Raw genomic sequence first — 26495 nt, 5'->3', positions numbered from 1 at the left:
TTAAAAAGATTTATGTCCATGTCCTCTCAGTAGAATTCACTTAATTTCTTACTGTAGTGGCTTTTAGCATTTTTGGCCATATTTCTGTCAAGAAACACACAGAATAAATCAAGTTTTCTACTCTGCAATTGCACTATTATTGGGTCACAAATAACATTGACAGTCTCAACGATAATCTTCTCTTTCCCTTTTAAATTGATTTCATTGTCTCTAGTTTCATCGAAAAATAACTTCCTGCTTTTTTTTTTACACTTCGGATCAGATATATTCGAGGAACCTATATTTTCTGTTAATGTTAGTGCCTCTGTTTCCACTGAGCTATAGTCATTTCAAACTTCCATGACAAAACTTTTAACTGAGGCTAAAAATTATGCAGCATTCAATAAATTTGTATCAACCTTTTGCAGTGATTTGCTGATGGCATTCATTCTTTGAAGTAAATGGTTCCACAAAAGAGTAAAAACAGCAATATCGTACCTTTCAAACTTTTCTGCTAACAATCTTACTTCAGTTTTTGCATGCAGTTTTTCAGAATTTGATGTAGCTATGTCTAATAAGGTTTTCTTTACATCATAATAGCTCATTTTGAAAGCCAAAACAGCATCTGCATAAGCAAACCACCTGGCGTCACAAATTCTTTTCAATGTTTTTCATTTGCCTGCTCCAAGTGTGATTGTAGCGTGCTCCACCAACACATGGAAAGTGAAAAAAGGCATCCATGTTTTGAATGATGTCAAAAAAATGCGTAGGTCCCTCACACGATTTGGCTGTAGCATTGCTGATTAAATTTAAGGAATGGCTGGAACATGGTATGAATAAAGCAGAGAGGCTTGTATTGTTCAGTCTTGCCTGTAGACCTGAATATTTTACTGCCATATTTGCGGTGTTATTAAAGCTCTGCCCATGACAATTTTTGATGCCCAAACCTAAAGGTGCAATGATTTCCAAAACAGTTGTCTCTAGACATTCAGAAGTGTGGGATTTTAGTGGGAAAAAACAAAGAAATGGCTCTACAACTTCACCACTGCTGGTCACATATCTTAAAATTAACGTTAATTGGTCCACATGACTCACATCTGGTGTTGAATCAACTATTATGGAATAGTACTTGGCATCCTTTACTTCATCAGTGAATTGGTTTCTGAGCTGCTCTGCCATTATAGTGATTAATTCATTATAGGTTTGGTGTGTTAAAAAGTTGGTCTTCCCTGAGCCACAATACTGATAATTTTTCAAATGTTCTTTGAGAAAATCATCAAATTCACTAAGATATTCAAGGCCGGTTAAAAAATTACCTTTTCTATTTGACAATGATGACTCATCATGTTCTCTTAGAGGTAGTCCCAAAGAAGCAGTTTGACCATGGCAACAACACACCTCAGCACTTCCTCCAATAAGAATGCTCCTTTTCAAACTGAGCCGATAACACAGAATCAGTTCTTCCAGATAATTTACACCTTTGAACAAACTTACACAAAGCATTGATATGAGCTTTGGAAGTTTGATGATCAGCAAGATCTCTTGCAATGTTTCTTCAGTTAGAGTACCCATCAATGAATGTTTGTTTTCCTTTCCTATGGTCAGGGAATAATTTGCAAACATAACAGTAGACTGCCTTAGTGGTTTCCAAAAAAAAAAATCAACCAAATTCTCATTTCTGTCATCCCAATGGTCTTCATTCTCAGAAAATTGTACTCATGCAGGCCTCTAAATTGCTTTTGTCCTCCAACCTCAAACTCTTTTCTCAAATTTTCCATGTTATCTAAGTTTTTCAGTTTATTTACTAAGAAATACTTTCATATCCAATGAAACAGATTTTGGCCATAATGCAATGTCTTCAGGGTAGGTTTCTTCCATTACTTCAACAAAATTACCAATATTTTGTAATTCCATTGTCACTTTAGAGTCCACTTGTTCAACTTTTGCAGTTGTTGTGGTATTCCCACAACTCAGCAAGTGATCAGATAAGTCAGATGTTTCCTCACCCATACTTTTTGATGAATGCCCACTATTCAATATTTCAAGCTTTTTAAAATAAGATGACAAACTGTCTTTTTTCTTAGCTTCGTCTTCTTGCCTCACCTTCATTTTTTTGTGTTTTTAACTGCCAGACTCATAGTGTCACTTCATTATTGCCAAAAAACTGACCTTGATTTTAGGCAAATTAAAAATGTCTGAAAGAGCAGGGGAATAACCACGGGTGGGCCTGGGTGGGCCACGGACCACCTATTGGGTTTAATTCAGTTTATCCCACATTTTTATCACACTCTGTAAACACGGGATTTTGAACTATTACATACTAATGACAAATCACAGGCATTGTTGCGAAGTGTGGGGAAAGGTGCTTTTGTTCAATTGGATAATGGTTAAGCAGACACATTTTGATTGGCAAATGATGATTTCCCTTAGTTGCTCTTATGCTATTACTGAGACAGCAAAAAAGTGGCAAAGCAAATTCTTTGCTAGATTACTTCAAAAAACCACATTTAGAGCACAGTTCACAGAAAACAGAAAGCCTGGACCAGTTCGCGACTTGCAGCATTTATTAAGTTCAATCATTTGTCAGATTTGTCCTGCATTTTGGGTCCCCCTGTCACTGGGGGTCCCGTGCCACCACAAGGTTTGTTTCATGGTAAATCCACCACTGGGGGCTCCCTCCAGTCCAGGCAGATTGCAAGTGTGGGACTGCACAGCAGGGAGTGGGGGAAGAACATGGCTCTAGCGCTGGAGCTGCAAGCTCAGGCTCAGAGCCCTGGTGGGGGATAAGGCAGGCTCCATGCTCTCCCCCAGCACAGAGCTGGCCAGAACCACACCTGCACTGGGCACAAACAACCTGACCTCTCCGCCTGCTGCTGCTGCCAGGCAGCAGGGGCTGCAGCCGTGAAGGAAGTTTGCAGGGGTCCCTACACCCTTCACCCACACATCCTCACCCTGTTCAGCTGAGCTCCATGCTCCCACTGCCCCTCTGGGGGGAGGAAGAGCAAGGGGAAGAGTTTCACCCTAGCATGGAATATACCCTCCCCCTGCCCAGGGTAAGAGCCCCACTATGGGCCTGGGCAGCCTCACAGAGCCCCCCTCCCCCCCATGCTGTTGGCAGGGGAGGAGGAGGGAGCAGAGCCTCACAGGGCCCCCTTCCTGCCCCAGCAGCAGTAGGGGAGAAGGGGGATGGGAAAGAGTTCCTTTCTGGGGCTGGGCAGCCCTGTATGCCTGAACTGCTCCTGGCTCTCAGGGAGCCACTGGGGCCTGGCCATGCCCCCCTCCTCAGCTTGCCTGTGGAAGGGAAGGGAGGGCTGCTCTGGCACCCCTGGGCTTCTGGCTTGAGACACTGCAGGCATGAGCCGAACTTCTATCCACTTGTAAACCTGTTCACTCTCTGCAAAGACTGAATCAATTTGGGCTTTTTGAATGTCTGTCCCTAACTCTGAAGTTCAGTGCACATAAACTGCTTTCAAAATGGCTGAAACCAGTTAAAGATGAACCTGGATGGATGTAGTCTGAGACATAACTGATTTAGGTTAAATTGATTTATTAAATTTCTGTCCCATATCCCCTCCAGCTTCAAGTGAACTCACAGTCCCCCAGCATGCCAGGATACTTTGTACCTCCCCTGCAAGCCCCAGTACCCCTGCCCCATCAGGGGGGTGGGTTAGCCTTGGCCCAAACTGTCTACTCCAGCTGAGCAGAGAGGCATGCTTTAGTGTCCCCTGGCTTCTGGCAGGCATGTGGCTGCATTTCCAGAATAAAAAGTGGATGTCTATTCACTTGCTTCTTGGTTCAATCTATGCAGTTTAGCCTAACCTGTGAAGACTGAATTGATTCAGCCTCAGGATTTTTAACTGTCTGTACTTAGCCCAAATGTCAAATCCCAAATTAGAAGGGTGCTAGAGTGTCCCCAAAAATGGCTGAAAGATTAATTTTAAAGCAACCCCCGCCCATATTTTCCCTTAATCTTTCCTAGAAACAGCTGAAATTATAAATGTTTTAGATTAAACTTAAAAATATTATAATCGTGGCAGAAACTACTCAGTGGAAAATTTCAGTTGGCATAGTAAAATTGGCAACATTATAAGCAACTGAAAAAGCGCCTTCAAATGGGAGGACTCAGGCGACCTGAATTCTAAGTATAGATACCATGTCTGCATGTAGTCCATATTCTATAGAACATGAAATAAGGGATAGGTCTTAAATGAAATACCAGATTTAAAATTTGGCCAAAAATATCCTGATCTTTAAACAGAATTATTTGTCTTTTTCCTCGTTCTCTTCTACTTCTCATAGCTTTATACAGCACCCAAAGCTGAACTAGTCACTGGTGCAGAAAACATGCAGAACCAAAGGTACCTGCCTTGGACAGTTTACAAGCCAAGTTGACAGGATGTAGGAAGATGAAAAGACTTACGGAATGGTGAGGGTGTAAGAGGCAAGGGTTACAAATATAAGATCATGAGCTGACTTTGGCCTGAAGGGTTTGTTTTGTTTGTTAATGTGTTCATTGTATTAATTAAAGAATGTATTCAGTGACAGGGGAGGAGGTTGTTTTGGTTGGAAATGGGACAGAAGGGACTGATGAGACTTGTGATTGCAGGATAGGGGAAAGGAATCAGGGAGAAAAAAACAAAAGCATTGGGCAGGGAAAGTGCATATTGGCAAGTGCCAAACTAGAATACTAGACCTAAAATTCTCTCGTTTTCATCTCTCTGTGAGAAAATATAAAATGTTATTGCCTTCATTAATTTGTTTTCAAGAGTCACAGATTATAAATTGATTTTGTCTGCCAAATCTGTATACGGATTTGGAATGTTACAGCCAAGCCCTAATTTATAAGAGTTAAAGTTGGTAACGCCCAAGTATTTTCAGCTATTTCAATATGAGTATTCATTGGTACTCATATTACCAATTGATATTACATCTTCACTAAGGGGAATCCCCATGTGGTGGGGAAGGTCTACATTTCTTTACCTTTCCTTGCTATCATCCTGAAGGGTAGACCTAGTAATTCTATAATCTAGCCCATAGAAATTAGAGATGGAAATACTAGATCAGATCTTATGTAGTATGATCATAGCAGGTCATATCATAATAGTAGATCATATCTCCTTCAAAATGCAGAATTCTTCTTTACGCTATATCCTCTATAATGTTGTCCAATCTAGTGTTAACATTTACAAATGCTAGGGCTTCCATCACTTTGTTGAAGACAAGGAGGCAGGTAGAGAGGAAGGTGGAAAGATCTTATCCTAGATATGAACAGGGGTTGGGAAGCTTGGGAAGCATACTTGGGATTTGATGGAGGGTTTGCTCTTATGGGCAAGGAGGTGGGAGTTAGAGGGGAATGCAAATTTGGGGGTTTTGTTGAGGAGTCTGCTGTTGTTTCTTATCTGTGTGTTGTTTGTAATGTACGTAAGCCACTCTAACCCTTTCTGGATAGGGCAAGATCTAAACAACAATAATAATAATAATGATGCTGACTATGATGATAAGAATAATAGCACTAGTAGCAGTAATAATAATAATTAGAAGGTGTAGAAATTTTGCATTTCTCCATTTCAGCCCAGTGCTCTCAATTCTTCTGTATACAAGTCTCCTTTCTTGGTATTTATACCTTTTGGGCCAGATCAGAACAAAGGTGAGTAATCCATAATGGCAAATTATACCACAGAGAAATTAATAGAATTAGCCAGTTTATCGTATGGATAATATATTTGTGTCAACAGGGGAAGTTGGTTTTTATTAGCGTGTGAATCTCTGGGCATGTCTAAATGTGCTATTAATGCACAGTAAGGAGTCTACACATGCCCCTGCTTCAGAGAAAATTTGCTCCTAATGGGAGCAGTTGAAACTAGAGATGCTTCTGCTTCCCTGCCCTGCTCTGCCCCACTGCAGCAGCCAGGGGGAATTCCAGGATGCTCCAAGTGCCAGCCCAGGCCTGGCAGGCCACATGGGGCTGGCCCTGATACCCATGTGGTGGGAAGAGCTGTCCCATGTGATCAGGTAGGGTCCCCACTGTGTGGGGATACCTCTCCTGGCCACAGTTCTCCCAGCCACATAGGGATAATGATGGTCCCAATCCCCATGTGGTGGGGAGACAGCTGCCCTGCAGCCAGCACAGCTCCCCCCACCCCCATCAGGTGCTAGCCAGGCAGCAGCAGGCCCCCTGATGCCAGGATGGCCAGAAGCAAATTGCTCCCAGTCAGAATCTACTCCTTCACTCTTGCACAGTAGCTAACACATAGTTAATCTACTACTTGCATTTACAGGTAATAAAAAACTGAGCATTAGCCTAATTAACTGCACAATAGCTGTTGCTCACAGTTACATGGTGATGCCTTACTGCGTAGTACTACTACTGCTCAGTAAATCATCTCATGTAGATGTACCCACTGTGAACTTTCTCTGCATTAAGTATTCTGAACTGGGGATGGATCCCTGGCTGCAGGGCAGCTGTCTCCCCACCACATGGGGATATCCCATGCTACTGGGGCTGACGCATGATGGAATTTTTTCCCACAGTTCACTGTGGAATATATAGCAAAAGAAAGCCAAAGGCAACTGTAATCCTGGGGCTTGGGTCAAGCTCACAAATTCCCTTAATATCTTTCCTGCCCAGGAGCAAGTTAATACCATTTTCAGCCTATGAGTGAAGCAGTACTTGCACCATGATTGTGGTCCCTTGAGAATATCAGGAGCTTGTGGAGGAATATCTGACACCTGGTTACTTGCCGGACAACTTTAAGTTTTCAAGACAGTCACCACACTGCCCAGCAGTTTGGGCAGGCATTCTGGCAGCAGCAGCAACAGCTGGCTGGCCAGCAGCCGCGTGTTAAGAATGAGGAGGAAGTCGATGACATAGACCAGCTGCTTCTGCAGGAAGTTTTCTTGGATCAGCTTCACTTGCTACAGCACCATTTCTGGGCTAAAACAAATGGCAGTGGGTGGGAGAGGACTTTGCTCCAGATGTGTCTGCAGAATTTCACAATGGCAGAGGACACTTTTCTGGAGATCTAAATAGAGCCTACTTCAGAACTACATCAGCAGCCTGTAAACACAAGTTACCTGAACTGTTCAGAAGTGTGTGGCCATCACCCGCTCAAAACTCACCACCTTCTCAAAGCTCACCACCACTCCGGTTGCTGTGGGTCAGTAGATAATCAATTTGGTGTAGGCAGAGTACCTGTTGGGGCTGTTGCAATGGAGGTATGCACTTGTATTAATCAAGTACAGTGTAATATAAGTCTTGCTGGGCCTCTGGAAGTTGTTGGTGGGACTCAATCATTGGACTTTCTGATCAAATATACATATTCATATTTTTTGCCCTGCTCCCTACATCCAGGCTCTGAGTTCATAAACAAAGACAGAGCCTGGATGCTATGGTCTAGTGGGGTGGTCTGGCCAGGTGAGTGAAGTTAAGGTCCAGAGAAATTAATGCCTCTTTTCCTTAAGCAAAACAGCTAGTTTTTTTCTCCTTCTCAGCACCCCACTCTATTATTTGGGGAGACCCCTCTTATGAGGCTGGTAAAACCTTTCCCTGGGCAACTGCATCATGGAAAAGAATTTTGCATAAGCAGCTGCAAGTTGACAATGGAGCGTACACTTGGGAAACTAAAGGAGGGATTGAGATTATCTGGTCTCATGACTAGACTAGAAGCTGCTGAGCAATGTCTGCCTTGAATTATAATTTCATGCTATGTTTTCCATAACATCTGTGAAATCAGACGAGAGAAGTTCCCAACAAATGGAAGGTGCAGGCTCAGAATAGTAGGAGCTGCCAATGAAACATCTTCTCAGAAGGGATCGTCATCAGTGGTATGTGATCAGGGATCACTTGTGTTCCTACTCTGGGGATATGGGCTGATCATTTTTAAATTTTAAACTTAAATATCAATGGATATGTGGTTTTCTCTATGGCTCACATAACTTTTCAGGCCTCTCATTTACCAAACATTTAATCCTTCTTCTTTTCTTCTTCTCCCTCAGATTTACCTGATGCTGCACAGTTGATAAGAATTATATCTTTGAGGGTCTGGTCTGCTCATGAACAGACCCTGTGTAAGATGCGGCAGGTAACAAACCATTAGTGTTCCCTGTTCAGTTTCATTGTTTCAGAAATAATGTTTGTCCCTTAGTTGAGATGCCATCCTTGTAGCTTCTTCTAAGTTGTTTTCTACCAACTTCCCTTATGCTGATTCAATAAGCTTTTTATGTACTCCTAGAATATTGTAGTAACTAGTGGCTGGTGAGTGTGGGTTGTTAGTCTAGAGATAAAGCAGTGTGCAATTTGCAATTTGTTTGCATGTCAGAGAGGTAGGCAGAACCTTGAGGAACATGGCAGGGGTAGGAAGTAAAGGCATTCTCTAGACCAGTGGTTCTCAAACTTTTTTTTCCACAGACCACTTGAAAATTGCTGAGGGTCTCAACGGACCATTTAATAAACTTTTTTGGGTTCTACATATCAAAGCACACAACTCATATTTTAATATAAGTAGTCTTACCTTACAAGTACAGATATTCCTGATTGTTCTGCAACCTTTCTACGGACGACCTGAATGGAGCTCGTGGACCAGTGGTGGCCCGTGGGCCACAGTTTCAGAACCTCTGCTCTAGAGCATAGGTTAGCAATTGCATTTGCCTCCCTGAAGGCAATTCTTCTATGTGATGTAGAGTTGCTCATTTATTAAAGCTAAATTCTGAGCTTGCAGATGGGGGTATAGGTTATAGCTTATAGTCTAAAAAAAGATACCACACTTATCCAAAGAGCCTTGCCTGCCTCTGAGCTTAAAGATGTACACTGATGTTCTTCATTAGAATAGGTCCACTGTGTGTCCTGGATGCCCTTATGAGTATAGCTACCTAATTTTGAATAAAGAACAAGGTAGCTCTGTCCCATAAGGCTAAAGCCATAACAGTGTATTCTCTTTACCTTAAATTCTATATTATATCCTCTGAAGACATTAGGTAATTTTGTAGTGAAATAATGTATTTTTTCAATGATTGTTCAGACATTTAGGGGTTAATAATGTCCTGTGCCTCTTGCCTTTATTTGTGCCACATTATTTCTACATTACACATTCCTTAAACAGAGTTTTTTTACTGCTGCAATTCTAAATTTTGGACTGAAAAAATATTGTGAAAATGACTTTTCATCACAGGAATGCAATACTTGGTATTTAAAAAAAGGGCTAGTGAAGAACTCTCAAATGGTGCTGAGATAATAACATCTTTCTTGGTGTTCAATGCATGCAGTAAACACATTTATATGAAGAAGTTTTCCCTTTCTTGAACCATCCATGGTGCAGTCATCCTTGTCAGTATATAGTATAGAGGTAGACACACTTGGCAAAGCTGCCAGCTTACATCTGCCCCAGTATAACAGAATCCAGGGTCAGCTCAAGAAAAAAAAATACCAAAGGTAGAACAAAGTATAGGTTATTATTAATAATAACAAAAGTAAATCTAATGAGTCAAAATAAAGAATTTAGTTGGCGGAGGTCTCCTCCACAGAGCTGATAGGTGGGGTTGGGGTTGAACAGGGTTAGATGTCCAATCCAAATTATACTGATAAGCACCATTCAGGGTTTTCTTGGTCCTCCAGCATGTGGCCAAGCTTTTGTGTAGTGATGAGATCCTGGCTTTCTGTCAGTTCTGAGAATCCATGCCAGTGCCAGAGTCCCCATCTTTGAGATCCTTAAATGTCTCAGTGGTGTTTGCCACAAACCACTGCTCAGTGCTTATGGCCCACTACAAAATTGTGGGCAGCTCCCATGGACAGGCGACATGAGAATTGCTGAAGGTCCAGGTCTTGTCTTTTACTTTCTCGTAAGAAGACTTCAGATCGTTGTTTTTTTATTTGGCTCCTGATAGTGACCTTGTTCAGCCATCCCCTTAGCAATGACTTAAGAAAAGATCCTTGCTGAGATATTGTATGTCATCTGGCAGGGTTCCTGACATTGAACCAGGAAGAGTACACTAGCTGTGTTTCATGGATGCTGAATCCAGAAAAATGCAACTGGAGATGTAAACTGCAAATGTATTGATCTTGACTATGCACCAGCATTAAAAAGGGGGGTGGCATCCAGTCACCATGGCCTGAAACAGAAGAGAGGTGAGTCCTGGCAGAATGACTGATGGAGGACTTCTGCAGTAGCAGGGTTCCTCTGCTTTATGCTGTACATGCATTCCTGGAAAATGGTGCGTAACTTGAATTTGCATAAAGGGAACCCACTTTACAATGTAACAAATAGGGATACGTGCTAAGACCTTGACTGTACTCACCCCCAGACCCATCTCTACCATTTTTACAAGACAATCTTGGTACTCACCAGCACAAGCACAGGGCACTATCATAGTGGGGATAGCGACTACAGAAACACGTCACAGACAATGACCGAGGAACACAGATCCACACAGGGGACTATATTTTGGTGCGTGTCAATCCCACAAGGCACCACACCAAGCAGCTGACTGTGCCCTTCCACCACACCAATCACATAAGAGTGAATTTACCTTGCATATAATGAATTTTTGGTATAAAAAGGATCATCGCATACCAGCGAATTCGCACATACAGAACCTACATAAAATGAGGGAAACCTGTACAGAAGTATCCACTCAAACATTAGTGCCTATTAACTTCATATGCAGTGAGGTCACTCCAGTTTCAAACAAAACTGTAGAATATACATTACCCCACCTGTTAAAATGTACTCAAAATTGCATCATGTGAACAGCACTCATTCCAAATCATGGAAACTGAGCTCAGTGCAAATAAACAGTCCCCCTCACCAACCTTGTAGACAAGCCCTTACTGTACCTGAGTGTCTGAAACCAACTCATGGCAGTTCTGCTCCTGAATCCTAGCACTTTTACAAAGAACTGCAAATGCAAAAGACAGAAAGTCCTTCTGGAAAAGTACCAAGCATGAACTGTTAGGATTCCAACAAAGGAGTGCAACTCAGGCAATCAAACCTTCTTTTCTTTTAATCAGAAATGAGAAATGAAATTCAATTTTGGAATATGTTTTTTCATTAAAAACTATAGCTGTCTGTGTTCTGAAAAACCCTGGAGGTCTAAAGATGATATCAGTATATAAATATTCAGTGCTTCCTGCATTTTTTTTTCCAGAACAGGCTTTTTCTCCCTGTTTCAATCTCTTTGACCTTTAGAAAACAGTCATTATTTGTAGCCTGATTTTTTCAAGATGTTCTCCGGTACATATAGATGGCAGTGAATTCAATTTAAAAGTCAACTCATGAAATGCAATATAATAGTCAGAAGATAGCATTGCTTTAGGCGTCATTTTTATTAAGTGAACAGCCATTCAAAGTATTTTACCTTAGAGCATATTATATTCTATTCAAAGGAGTTTGTTTCCTTCAACTCAGCAACCAAAGCATTTTACAAGAGATATGATATTTGTACTATCCACAGGCATATGGCTAAAATGTACAGTTCACAGCTGTATTTGAGATGAGTCTTTTTCCTTGCCTTTACAAAGTATGGTATAAGGACTGATATAGTCAAAGCTCTTATTTTTTTCTTAAAGGGAGCAACACTTTAATAATTTCCCACAGAACAGCTGCAAAAATACCTACAATCTAGCATCTGGAATTCTTAAAAGTGACTTGTGGATTTGTGGCTAATGAAACATTGCTAAATAACACTCACCATGTTGTAAAATAATACCCTTAACGGTTTATTAGCTTCTTGGAGGACAAAGCTGAAAGGTGCCCCAAGCATGTTATTCTGCTGTAATTATAAAAAATATAAAAGTTAGAAAGAAACAGTGTGAGCACTTGATTGTTCTGCAATAGAACTTGATGTGGAGACACCCCTGTGTAACCTCAAAAGGGGATTAAAGATTTTGTGGTATTAAAAAACATATTATAATAATTGGAGGCTGCAGGCCTGCTTATGAACCCCTCACTGGTGAATAACAATGAAGTTTCCCTTGATTTACATGAGAAGGCTAAAATCTACCCCTAATGTTTCGCCTAATTCCAAATTTTCAAGACAAAAATTTGGGGCTAAAAAAGTTGGTCATTTCACTGAGGGGAGAAGTAATTGGTTGCTAGCTGGGAGTAGTATGCCTGATGGGAGGGAAAAGAACAAGTAGCATAGGAACACAGCAAGGCACTGGAGTACAGGGGCAGGAGCTGCTTTTCTTTGCCCCCTGCTAAGTCAGCAGTGGGTGCGGTTGCCCCATTCGCCCCACCCTAGTTATGTCACTGGGAAGAACTAGTCCATCCAAAGGGCCATACACACACACATTATAAATATATGTATAAGTTCTAGGTAGTGTTGGAAAGATGTTGTAGCCATGATGATCCAGGAAATATGCAAGAGGCAAGTGGTTTTTTTGCATGATATCTTTTACTGGACCAACTGCATGCTTGAAACAGACTGACAAGTTTTCAAATGCAGTGCCATTCTTCTTCCATTACTGTTACAAAACAGGACATGGCAAAATAGTATCTCTGATCCTATTTTCAAATAAATTATTATCTAATGCACAAAAAAAATTGTGGAAGAAAGTAGCTTTTTCTTCATAAACAATAAAATACTCTGATAACCTTGATTCCCTAAAATAAGGTCTTAGGATTTGCATTTTATTACCAAATAAGGACCAGGTGTCCTAGTCAATATTTGTTTCTGTGTGTTTTAGCCTGAGAGTTCTAGGGCAAAAATGTAGGATCTGAAGATGACCTGGAATAACAGCACTTAGGGGTACTAGGTAGAGCAGCTCAAGGAAGCTGCAGATGCAATGTCTGAACACCTATTAGAGAATTAGTGCAGCAGATTCTGGTGCCAGTACAATGGATTGTTGTAACAATTGCAGAACAGCTGTCCTAATACTCTTACTTGCTGCCAGTATGAGAAGAGCCACAACTACATGTTCTTTTTCTCCCCCCAAATCATGTACATGCTATGGCTTGGTCTGTAGCTTTGGCTAGGTCCTTAACATTACACCTCCCTTCCAGGAGCGCATAGGCTAATACGGGGTGGGCAAAAGGCAGCCCATGGGCTGGATGTGGACCGCCAGGCCATTCAATCTGGCCTGTAGGGCCCCTAAAAAATTTAGAAAATTAATATTTGTCTGCCCTTGGCTGCCTGTCATGCGGCCCTCGACGGCTTGCCAAAACTCAGTAAGTGGCCTTCTGCCCGCAATAATTGCCTGCCCCTGGGCTAATGGATGCTCCATGGTCTGTGTTTCCCCATGTTCACATGTATCTATGTCATTAGAGTACCTCTCTTTCCATATGTTTCTTTTGGTCTGCCAACTCTTGTTTAGCAGAAATTCAACATTCTCCACATTTGCCGATCTGTTCACACACCTGCAAGTAGGTATTCAGCAACATCAATGTCTATTTGCAAACTGTCATTGATGCAGTTGCACTGATTGCATCACTATTTCCATTTGTGCAGCTGGTTTCTTAAGTGGTGAAAAAGGTTTTTTTGTGACTTAAGTCAGTGAGTAGCCGTAAGTTGTTTATGTAGTAGGCGCCTTGTATCTTTAACTTGTTGTGTACATTCTTTCTTGTTTGCAACTGATCTCATAATAGCTGTATAGCATGTACAGACTGTTCACATTAGTTTGTCTCAAGCATCTCCTAATGTATCAGCAACTCATATTCAGTGCAGGGGGAAGTCATTCTGCCTAGTCCCCTTGAACATTCTGGATTCAAAGTGCCAGCTGTCTTGAATGCTGTTACATTCACATTTCACTTAGGAGACACTAGAACTTCTCAGACTCAGACTTACAGAAAGCTGTTTATTTGACAATGTAAGCCTATTTCTGTTCTTCATTTATCTGCAAGCAAATTTTGGATTTTGACATATTTGTTCATAATCACTGAACGGCTTATACAAATGCATTTCAATCAATGGTGCTTATACCAATACATGATGATTTCACCTTATAATGTCCACTGTTTGTAATTGGCTGTTTACATGGTGATTGTTTCCATGGTGCTGTTTCAGCTGTCTGGATGGTCCCTATGCTCCAGAGTTTTCAGGATGGCCACCTAAAAATTAATGGTACAAATACTCAGGCATATATACTCAGGCATGGGTATTTCCTATACCTTTCCTCCTTGCAAACATCTTTGTGAACAACCTTTCTACTGTGATCCTTTTGGGAAAGCAAACAAAAGGAGTCATGAGAAAATCAGAACTAATGTCTTGTTCTTATGCAAGTATTTTTATTTGCATTGTTTCCCAAGTTTTGGATAGTGTTGCCAAAAAATGAGAGCAAGTAGCTGGCAGAGAGAAAGAGAAAAATAGGGGTAGTAATAGTGTAGGGACGAGACAGGGAATTAAATATAGAAAGAATACAATAAATGGGAGGAGGAGGAATAAAGAAAAAATATGGATGTAAATGAATATGGCATGTATATGCCACTCACTCAGATTATTTGAGCTTTAGCTAAATATGTTCTTAAAAGTGGAAAAAGTCTTATGAGCATTCTGCAAATGGAGTAAATAAGTAAAGGGAATGAAATTGTTGCAATATGTATATATTGAATTTTAGTAGAGCACTTTTGAATTCACTCCTGTCTTCCAAATTAATTTGTGTTTTTCTTGGGCATGGACACTGTCATACGGCATAAAAACTGACTAGAGGACAGTAAACCTGGGACAATATAACCTGCAATGTGTAGAATTGCAGAGGGGATGTGCATGCATCTAATAAGCTACTACAGGAACTGGTGTTGATAAGGTATGATTTACAATGGGACAGTATGGTATATTGGGAGATAGAGGTGAAATTCTATCAGGAAAAATTTGGGATGATTATAGAAAATGTTTCCAAACAGGATGATCCAATAAAAACTGTAGAATGGTTTTTCAAGGGAAGGTCACAGAACTTATTACTAAAGACATTTACAAATAGGCGGAACAAACTACTAGAAAACTTACTGAAATAGTCTTTTACTAGAAAGGAGCACAATACCAAATAAATCTTTTCCTTTAATTTCTATGGATGTCATTGTGTTATTAGCTGCAACTACAGTCTGAGTACACTGAAAGGTAGGGTGACTTTAATAAATACTTTGGGAGTTCTGCAAAATTCAGGTCACCATGTTATCACCCTGTTACAGCCTGTGCCCTAGCATGTATTGTCCCTCTATATCAGGCTAGCTTATCTTTCCATTTCCTGACATTTTGCATTTCCTGACATTCTCTTCTGACCCCACCCAGACCCTACAAAGAAGTTAGAGAGGAGCAGTTGCCTCCAGAGGGTACACAGACTACAATTGAACTCAGGTGCCAGGAAGGGCTGCAAATACATATTATTTACAATGGCAATAAATAGAACAGGTTCATTTGTGTCCTATCTGATTATGGCCAGTATTTATGAGGATTATGGTGTGTATTCAGAGTTCTGAATACAATACTTGCACTGAAAAGATGACCTCAGCTACAGCATTTTCTTGTGGTGCTGCTGGGATGTCCGAGCTCAATCTTCTCACATTGGGGGGACAGATTGATGGCAGCAGTGTTTTCTCCTTATTCTTGAATCTCTGAAATTTAAATTCCTTTGGTGCAGAAAGAGTCTATATTTGCAAAACTTAATCAGTAACTTGGATGACTCATAGTTTGGATGTTCAACTAGAGAAATTTATAAGAAATGGATTTTCAAAGGCTGGATGCTCAGGACTTTCTGAAAATCAGGTCCTTTTGAGATGCATCAGGTTGGATATCCAAAGAAGGAAGGTACCCCAAATTATTTATCTTTTTTTTTTTCTTTTTACTTTAGAAACAAAGATCTGGTTCTTCTGTCTTAACACAGAGACACTATAGTAATTAGTACAGTAAAGGAAACTACATAAGAAATTTAATTTATTTAGTGTATGTGGTTTTGGCATATTGTTTCAGCCATCTTAAGGCGAGGTCATCACCAGTATAAAGAGCTTGACAGCCACCAGGTACTAGGTAGTATAGTAAATGGACACAAGTCAGCCATGTGGAACGTAGTTTGAACTTGTCCACCAGGACATTTGTTGTCATTGTGAAGGCCTCATTGGTACGCGTTTGAGGTGCAATGACTCTGTCCAGTTCAAAAATGGTTAACAAGTGCCTAATAATGAGATGATGTGGTAAGAATCACATAAGAAAGGATCAGAAACTGATTCATCATTCTTAAATTCTAGCCCTTTGTTTTAGACAGAATAGAAACAAAGAGAAAGGTATATTTAGATGAGAATTTAGATGTCATACTAGCTACAAGTGCTCTCAGCTATCTTAATTCAATTTCAGGTGGACAATAAAACCCCACTTGATTCGTTTCTTTTCCTCCCTATGCCAAGAGAATTACCAAACTAAATCTAAAGGAAGTTGTCATTTTTTTTAGACTGTGAGACATTGCTGAATCCACAAAAGTTTGCAATAATTTAATTAAAACTAGCTTTTAAGTACACTTAATTAAACCACTACAAATCCTAATGCAAACACACATAACTTGATTTATAAGTTAGTTAGTATTCATTTATTTTAATTTGATAATCTAGTCCTTCAAGAATTTCTAAAATACTTGAACCATGCTTAGTGTACTATTTAGTCTATTCACTTTTTGTTTGCATTCAGTTTGGTACAATATGGGCACGTCTACGTGTTGTACAGAGATAGATGATTACTGTGCCATGCGTGCAGCGCATGGTTAGATTTTGCTGCTACATTGTTATAGCTGCGCACCATAGCTGGAGATCACGTATAGACTCTGGTGATCGCTTCATCGCTGTAGTGTGCCATATGGTGATGTGTAGACAGACATGCCCTAAAAGAATGAAACTCTTTAAGAAGGTGTGATAAACAAGTATGACACTGTTCTATAGCAGGTCAAATAAATAAAGGCTTCACACTTTTTTGGCGACTTGAATCCAGCTGTGTTGAAAGAGACACTCAGAAGCCTATCCAAAGTCTCTTTCCTAACTCAAATTTAAGTTGAATTGACATTACAGTAGTTTAAAGAAACCGATTTAAAAGCCAAATTAAACTTATGCAACATCCATATGTTTAAAAAAAAAAAAAAAAGCTTTGGACAAATATTGTTAGGATTTCAACATGGAAACCAAGTTGAATAGATTTTGGATATGCTTCTGAGCTGCATCTTTCATTACAGGTGCCTTCAATTTCTAATATAATAGTTGATTTCCAGGGAAGAGAGCAATAAGAGGCCAGATTAGTTAAAAGCCTTACAGACTATGTACTTTAGCTATTCATCTGTTAAAGCAGTTGTTGTGGTTACCTTAGTGATAGGTGAAACCAAGAGTAAACTGCTACTCTATTTTTGTCCCAGAGACTGTGTTGTATAGAAAAGAACTCTGCTTTATCCACAAAGCCATACCTGTTTCCAAGTATCCATCAGGTTGAGAAACTCAAGACTTGCCCATTTCTGTTAGACAATATTACATCAGTCTTAAAGAGGCACATAGAGAAAATGAAACAAAGTCTAGTAAATGTTTTAGGGAATTTGCTGTTGTAAATGGTTGAAAAATTTGCAAATCAGAATAGCTTAAAAACCAGCCAACTGCTTTTGTGTGTGTATATGTGTGTATATATCCAAGAAATAACTCCCACTATATAATGTGTGTGGCTTAAACTCATCTTTGTAGTATACAGGGATGTAAATCTTATATTTAATAGCCTAACAGGTGACCAGAAATGTGTTTCTTTAACACTTACTTTTGCCATAGTCAGAAATGAAAAAGGGTGTTGATTCCTACTCTTTTCTTAGATTTGTTTTAACAACATGTGTGGTCTAGTTTGTAGTTTAGATTGGAATAGAGTTTAAAAAAGCAGAGGTCCAGTAAAGCATTGTGCAATATTCCCATGTTTACTGTATTGGATGCATTGGGTAAATACCCTCAATAATACTTATTATTTCATATATAAATAACAATCTCTGATTTTCTGAGAATGCCAATCAATTTCTAAGTAAATATTTTAAGTTAAAAGGCAAACCTAGAAGAGACACGTAAAATGAAAGAACTTTTGAAATAGTTTATATATGTAATTAACCTTTATAGTGCTATATATATACAGAACTGATCTTTAATACTCTGTAATTATTAGTAATAATACCCTCCCCTCTATATCTTCCAGCCATCACCACCTCTCACGTTTCTTATCCTCTTTGCCCTTCACAAGATTAGACCATACATGCTTCCCTCTCTTTTGACATTCCCCTATGCCTTAGTCATCAGAACATGGCCACCTCCTTAGGTTGCTTTCTTTTTGCTTCAAATCCTCACATTCTGCTAGCCCACTCCCAAAAATGAAACGATTCCTTCATATCAAAAACCAAACACTCCTTAAGCTGCAGGTTTTTTTAAAAAATAGTTGCCTTTAAATGCATACCTCAAACATACTAACAAAAATGTGAGAAAAACTGGTGTATCCAAGCAGACAATCAACCGAAGACCAAGAGTGGTTGGGTTCAGCTCTTCAAAGATGGCCAGCAGGTTTAAAGAACAGCCCAGGAGTAAAGTGGCTTTCGCATTCCCATTATTTTAAGGAAGAAGCATACCAGACCAGCATCCTAGTGAATCCTGAAGCAGACTGTATGTATGCTTCAGGGAACAACTGTAAGTCAAAGAAAACTGAATAATGCTGCCAAGGAGCAATAAGGAGTGAGCATTGATTCAAAGCGCCTCAGAGTCTCCAGACAAATGACCATGGACTTCCATCTAACCTTACGTTGTCAAAGATAAATGAAAAAAATGTTGTAGCAAAACACCCAGTTTTTCTTCTCTTTTCTTTTTTTATTTTAAAATGCATTCCCTCCCCTTCCCCAATCATTTATGACTTTTTCTCTCCCTCTCTATTCCCTATAGATAAGTATAAGTAAGCTAAGATGTAGGGTAAGCTTTAACATTTTTATTTTGGTAGCAAGTTTTTGGTTTTGGTTATCCACTGTTTTATATTATATAATTATTAGGTTTCTATTGATTTTTACTGTTGTATATTGTATTATTATCATTTTTGTATTGATTTTTATTGTTTCATATGGATATTGTATGGTTTAGACCTGTGTTTGTAAGTGAACCAAAGTCATGTCAAGTTTCCATGTTATATGCCAAGTCTCCATCTTGTGTCTTCTGCTCGGGCATCCCCTGTGTCGCAACTGTATGAGTCAAGTATCCCTCCCATGTAAATTGGTTCCCGGATGAATGAGCATGATTGGGAATGACTGAAATACAATGGTAGCAAGCCTCTACTGAATGGCCTGTAATGACTGGGCCATCACCTCGCATTGATTCATCCAGGAACCACGGACTTCACCCAGGAACAGAAACAAGACCAGCATTTGAAAGACAAAAGACCCTGCAGAACCAGCTACTCACACCATTACAGACACCCAAAACTGCACATCCCTGCATGGAGCACACATGCTCAATATGCCAAGGGCTAACCCTTGCTTCGGCATGCCTCCTGTCACTAGGGTCACACAAGGTCTGCCCCTATAGAAAGGGGCAGTGAAGACAGACTCAGTGGGACTCCTTCTCCATCTGGACCAGTACCATGCCACACCACCTATCCACCCAGAGGTCCTGCCAGCGACCCCCCCTCTGGACAACACCTACTGGACAAGGACCCCTTTCCAGCCTGGATAGGTAGATGTACCTACACACCTCCTCCTACAATTTGGACTCTCTCTGTCTCTCTCTCTCTCTCTGGACTTTGGACTTCAGTGGACTTCAGCCCCTGCACCAAGTCTCTCTAACCCCTGCTGCCATTGTGTGTGTGCGCGTGTGTGGGTGCAAGGGAACCAATAAGACATTGTGTCACCATCTCCTGTGTTCAATAAAACCACTGTTATTTGCAACCCTGATTTGGGTCATGTTTTACTAAATCCTAGTCCCTTCCTTATCTTAAATTACAGCTTCATTCTCTCTCTCTCTCAGCTCTAGCCCCCACCCCTCTCCACTAGTTTCCCAATCTCCTCTCAATTCCTACTGCCTTTTTCCTGTGACTAACTGCTGCCTTTCTCTGCTTTCCCACTGCCCCTGCTGTCTTTCAGTCTCTCCTGCTGCTTTTCCTGTGATTTTCTGCTGTCCATCTCTCTGTTTTCAGGCTCCCCCACATCTTCTGTAGTTGTCCCCCCAACCCTTCCTGCAGCTTTCCAGCTCCTTGTGGCTGTCCTGCAGTTTTCTCCAGCAGCTGAAGCCTTTCTCCAGCTCCCAGCACCTCCTGCTGCTCTCTGCAACTTCTCTACTGCCCCAGAGCCATCCTCTGGCTCCCCACATCCAGAACCCCTCTTTAACACCCACAATTAGCCCCATTTTCCCTCTCCCCACTTACCTTTTCAGCTCCCCACTAGCTCTGGCTCCAGTCCCAGCCTCTGTGCCAGCATCCCTTCCCTGTTCTGCAGGCTTTGGGTTGTCTTTTAACCAATTAAGATCAATTAACCTAAAGCTCCCCTCCAGCCTCAGCTCTTCAGCCCAGGCACCTCTAGTCTACCAGTTCTAATCCCAGTCCTGGTGACTTTCATTTCCAGCAACTTTCACCCTCTACACTTCTACTTTCTTACCTTAACCTTTTCCCAGGTATCCCAAGTACACCAAGCACATACATACATATGTATCACAATACCCAACTTAGGAACTCACCTGTGTGTATGTGTAGGTGGATGGTAAGTGTGTAAATTAGTGAATACACATATATATACATATATAGATGTCATTGTGTGGGGTATATGAATTAGTAATCCACATATGTGTATTGGATGTGCAGGTGTTGGTAACTGATTCTGTCTAAATTTGGTGTGTGTAGCGTGTATGGGCTTAAACTGGTGATAGGTGTGCATGAACCTAACCTGGTTATTTTGAACCTGCGTGTATCTGAGTTGCTCATGCACACACGTGTGTGTGTGTGTGTGTGTGTGTGTGTATGTATATGGTATTGTGTGCATGATATATGAATAAGTGACCTGTGTCTAACTTTTGGGGTGTATAGAGTATGTGCTTGAATTCGTGATAGGTATGCATGTGCCTAGGCTGGTTTGGATGTGTATATGCCCAAGCTGGTAGTGTATATGTGTATGCACCTAATTAATTTGTGTGTTTGTATCTGTGCAATTGTACACCATGCCTTCCTGTCTAACAGCACAATATTGAGATCCGGAGCGTTGGCCTGACCCCTCAGGGCAACAATGTGAAGGAAGTATAACTGATGCAGCAGTGTCTGGCTTCATCTCAATAGCTTTGCAAGTTGTATGTTAATTCACAAGCATGATCATTTATCAGAACTGTCCAACTGGTAGCCCACAGGCTGCAAAAGGTTAATGTGTATGGGCTCCTGCCCAGCCATTGCTCCAACCTTTAATCCTGCTTCTGTGGCAGTGCTCGAGATCTCTAGGACAGGGCAGCATGACCAAGGGCGGCCTGGTCTCTTGCTGCAGCAAAGACCAGGCTTGATCAATGACTTGCAGCAAAGTTGCAGGTTTAAACTGTATATAAAAAAAAAACCTTCTTCAGTGTGAGAGCAGCGAAGCAGTGGAATAGACTGCCTAGAAAAGTTGTGGACTCTCCATCACTGGAGGTGTTCAAGGCAAGTTGGATAAGCATTTATCTGGGACGACAACAGAACTAGCCATGGCTATGCTCTAGTGCAGGTATTTTCCATAGTTCTGGGCTTTGCTGATTACCACATGGGGTCAGGAAACATTTTTCTTTTTCCCTTCCTGTTGCTACATGTTAGGGGTGTTGTTTAGTTTAGTTTTGTTTTGTTTTGTGTTTTCCACATAAGTACTAAGTGTTGGCTGTGGCCCAGCCTAGGGATTGTGACTGGGGTATGCCAACACTCCTGCTGGGACTAACACCTGGAGGTTCCTGGCTAGACAGTCCCATCCTTCCACTCATGGTCAGACCAACTGATATATTTGGGGTCAGGAAGAACTCTTAACCCATGGTCAGATTGGTACGGACTCACTGTGGAGGGGGGGTTGCCTTCCTCGCTATCAAGGGGCATTGCCATCTCCCTTGACTCTCTCTAGGGTATTTTAACAACCCTGCCGCAGCAGGACACTGACTGTTGCTGTCCCCCCAGCTTTACCTAGGTTGTGCAACAGGGTTGCCTGTATAGTTTTAGCAATCGCTTAGACACGGATGTGTGCAGGGTGCTTTGGATAGGGATCATCCTGCCTCAGGGTGTTGGAATAGATGACCTCCAGAATTCCCATCCAGCCTTACTTTTCTCTGATGCTCCCATTTTTTCTCTTGATGATTCCCTGCCTTCAGAGAACCAAGATCCATAAAGAGTTACAGATAGGTCGAGGTGGAATTCACTACTACAGTGAGTTTTGAGCCACTTTTCAGCACAGAATGGAGAGTGAAGAGAAATGAAGTCTTTACCAGATAATATACTCATGGCATCCATGCCAACCAGTTTATAATGGCTCTTCTGAAATGCAGAAAAAAGCAGTAGAATGTCGTAAAAGATTTTTCCCCCCAGGAATTATTTGGGATTTAACTTGATAGGACAGGACATAAATTTTTCTACCTCCTGTAGATATGGACTGCTCAAATGGAAATGTCACCTCTTCATGTGGGCAGGAGGCTTGTGGTGGCAGAGCGGTAAAGGTAGAGCCCCAGAATTGAGACTTCAAGCCCTGCTCTGGACTCATGCCAAAGGCTGCCTCTGTTGAGCCAACTGTAAATGGGTTATTTGTGCTAGGAGTCAAAGGTGACATGATACTAGCCACATCACTGTTGTGTATGCCTTGATGCTGCTAGGTTCAGGTGGACCTTTAAGCTGGTGTGTGGGTTTGCATGTGTGACTTTTGTATTTCTTTTCTCAGCACATTTCCAGAATAAAGTAGCTCTATAACAGAACAAGAAGAAAATGTGAACATGAAAAAAACGTAAAAACAGATCTACCAAGAAAAAGAAGATAGCAGGTCTAAAAGTACCCAGCAGACACCCAGGAGTGTTTACAACCAATACACACATGTGAAAGACTCTCCTTTGTGACAGCCAACAGGATCTTCCAGCTTGCAATAGGCTACTATATTACTGTGCTTAGAAAACTGGTATGAAGAACTGCATGAGCTGTCAGCTCAGAAATAAAACAAGAGCATTCTGAACACACAGCAAACTCCAGAATTTTGAAAACATTTGGACTTTATTTTTCAGCTGAACCAGCTCAGAATGGAAATTAAAGACTGTTTTGTAAATGCAAATGAAGCATGGGAGTTGGGTTCATGTTTATTTTTAGAGTTATCCGATTCTGAAATCTGAAAAACTAGACATGACAAAAGCAATTTTGCTGCCAGAAAACTTGAACCCAGACAGGGACGCCAGAGAGCAGTCCCAACAGACCATGTTCCACAGAGGGAAGGTTTCTTTTCACCGTCAGAGAAGAATGTGCCTCCCCAGCCCTACTCAGGAGCAGAATTTGACCCTTAAAAACATAACACAGTCTGCTTCTCAGTCATGTTAATCCCTTGTTTTAGTTCCTTTCTTTGCTGAAGTATCGAAACCTGAATGCATTTGTAAAATTAAACAGACACCCCTACATATTTAGTTGGCATACTTTTGCAGGGTGATACCGTATGATAATTCTATTGACAAATGTATTAACTAAAAGCCCATGTTTGCTGTAGTTATTTTTTATGGAAACTGCAATCCTAAATCATTTTGGTGCTTTTGAAAATCCCACTCTGCACAAAACGTAATGCTTCGTGCCTGGTAGTCACTTTGCAACCAACACAAAATTAAACCTGGTTTCAGCTCAACAGGCTGTGATCTGTATAATCTGACCCTGCTTTGGCTTTACAATGTATCTGCTGCTAAAGAAGAGGAAATTTGAGATTGGAGTGGAAGTCTCTCTACTCCCCCTACTGGAAGGAGCTCCACACAGCAACTTCCACCCTGCCTAGGACACACTCATTGAAGTCATTTGGCATTCTTCTTCCTAGGAAAAATGTCATAGGTTTGGAGAGAATCCGTTTTGCAGGCTAACGCAAGGTTTGGGAACAGGTCAGAATAGAGAGCCCACACTGTGCGCAGAGGACAGCTCCATAATAACAGCCACTATTTTCAGTCTCTGACCTAAAAAAAGAAAAAAGAAAAAAAGTCCTTCTGCATTGCATACAGAGAAGTGTGAAATTTTGCGTAACCACCTTCATTGGCCCCTCTTGTAGCCCAGGCTGTTGGGCCTGACACTCTCACACCACGACTACTTGCCCTGCAAGATCAGACTCACAACATGTGAATTGACTTGCCTGGCAGACAATCAATACATCGCATCTTGCACTCTAGCTTCATCTTAATCTACCTTTCTCTCCCCAAGCTGCCTTTATGGGCTCTGGAGACATACAGGGCCTTACAAGAAAACTTCTACTAGGGAGTACATTTCCACAGTGAGTAGCACACTGTGGAAATCCCTGGGTCAGCTGAGCCCAGACTATTACCTCTGCTGCTGCAAGGAGCGGGATGTCAGCGGGAATTTATAACAACAGCAACAAACAGAGAAGGGCATTTAAGGCAAATGCAGCGATTACATTTTATAGCCAGACTACTTGATCAGCAGCTTCTTAGCATTAGGGTCTCATCGGCTTTAAAAACCAAGCAAGTGTGAGTTCTGCAGTCGTAAGCAGCAGAGCCAACAAAGCTGGGACTGCAGGAGAAACGCAAACTGAGTGTAAAAAAGACTGTTCACAATGGAGCAAATGTTTATGAATGCTTCCCGACACAATCAATCATATTGATTTCAAGCTGCATGGACCGTCTCTGATACTCCATGTACAATTCCATACAGACAAGCGCCCATGGAGCACAGGAACCAAAGCCCCCTTTGGTGCTGGAAAAGAGATTTAGCCCTAAGTTTTGTGACAGATGGAGTTGATAGTCTCACGATGAAAAAAAGCGCCAGTTTTTGACAGGCAGCAGACACTGATGCCTCTTGTGGTCAAAGACCATGTTGCTCTGGAATTAAGGTAGCACTGACATGAAAAGAAAGCCTGACTGATGCACTGTCACCTACACACCAGTGTGTATCGTGCACTTACGTTGCATGCTACTTTCATCTGTTCAGTGTATTTTCTTTCGAGCAAAGTGTTTTGTGTAGAAGGAGAGCCCGATATGTTGACAAGTAGATTTTCCCCCCTGAGCTAAAACTGATGGGGGAAAACTTCAGCTAAAACTGATGGGTTTTGCTCAGTTAATAGAGCCTCTAAGAGCAGATCAAAGCAAGCCCTGAAGTGAGGGTCTGAGGTTATAATGAGCATCTCGCATCCTTTTGTGGATGATGGCACATCTAAAGCCCAGTACAGGGAACCCATATGCAGCATCTTGGTGCAAATGGGCGCTTGGTTTCCAACACCAATGCAGCACCCGGCGGGACTGCCGAGGGGCCACACCCGGAGACAGCAGTCGTGGGTGCTGCTGTCAGTAAACCCATCTGCTCCCACCCCACTGAAGCCCACTGCCTGGTAGAGATTTCAGCAGGAGCTTTGCTGCCACCGCCATCAGTGGGAGCCCGAGGGCTGCAAGTCACTCGGGACAGAGCCCTTTCTTTCCGCAAGGTTTTGGGGAGCACGTCTCCCCCTTCTCTCTCTGGGGAGGAGAGGGAGGCATCCCCGCTACGTGGCCAGCTGCGAGTCAGCCCGTCTCTCTGGATCCCCTTCGCTGACACCAGATCAGGGGGATCCTAAGCCCAGGAGGCTTGCAGCCCACCCCCTCCCTCGCCTTTCTCTCCTCTGGTACAAACCAGCTGCAAAGTTGCTCCCAGCTTTTGTGCGGCGGAGCCTCCTTAATGGGAGGAGGGGCTCCTCGGGGGCTGCTGTCAATCTCCTTAAGCCTTTCCTTTCAAGCGCTGAATGCGAGCTGCCCACCAGCTCCAACCCCCTTCCCCTTTTCTGCAGGAGATCGTAAAGAGAGAGGGAGGGAAGGGGGGGGGGAGTTTCAACAACAGCCCGGGCCAATGGCGAGTGGCGGCGCGGGGAAAAGGGGCCGAGCGAAGGGAAGGGAGAAGCGAGGGGGGCGGCGAGGAGAAAGGGTGAGAGCGCCGGCCGGGGGCTGTGCGGGAGGGGAGGAGCGTTGCTAATTTGGGGGGGGGGGGTTGTTTGCTTGGCCATGCATGCGGAATGAGGCCGCGCCGCAGCACGCCGCGCCGGCTCGGGGGCCACTTTTGTATTTAAAGCCACGCCGGCGAGGGGGGCCGAGAGCTTGTGGACCACGGAGAGCAGCCGCCGGCGCGGAGGAGGAGGAGAGCCCCCAAGCTTGCTTCTCCCCCCCCCCCGCTCCTTCCTTTTCTCTCCCCAACTCCTCCCCGCCGGGCCAGAGAGGCCGAGCGCGCGCGGGGGAGCTGCTCCCGGCCGAGGAGAGCGCGCCCGGCGCCGGCATGTGCGGGGATGCTGCGGAGCCGCGGCTGAAGGCGGCCGGGCGGTGACTGGCCGCGGGAAGAAGCAGCAGCAGCGGCCGCCGCGAGGAGGAGGGGGAGGATGCGCCGCAGGGGTGCGAGCTGCCGCCGGAGCCGCTGATTCCCGGCGCTCGGCG

At 42.4% G+C, this 26495-nt stretch overlaps 1 protein-coding gene and 1 pseudogene across 1 annotated transcript in view; one reads left to right on the top strand and one right to left on the bottom strand.

Annotated features, from left to right (window-relative positions):
- Window positions 1-627: 627 nt before the first annotated feature.
- LOC109323257 lies at window positions 628-2088 on the bottom strand (annotated as a pseudogene).
- Window positions 2089-25279: 23191 nt separating this feature from the next.
- The window catches only part of GAS1 (growth arrest specific 1), a 2266-nt gene continuing 1050 nt past the window's right edge, over window positions 25280-26495 (top strand). The window contains exon 1 of the mRNA XM_019554706.1: window positions 25280-25388. Coding sequence (XP_019410251.1) covers window positions 25280-25388 — 109 coding nt within the window. The remainder of the gene's footprint in view (window positions 25389-26495) is intronic.

The sequence above is a fragment of the Crocodylus porosus genome, unplaced genomic scaffold, assembly GCF_001723895.1.
Source record: "Crocodylus porosus isolate Cpor-Errol unplaced genomic scaffold, CroPor_comp1, whole genome shotgun sequence".
Lineage (NCBI taxonomy): Eukaryota > Metazoa > Chordata > Crocodylia > Crocodylidae > Crocodylus > Crocodylus porosus.
The sequence above is the reverse complement of the archived record's forward strand: the minus strand, read 5'-3'. Positions and strand labels throughout refer to the sequence as shown.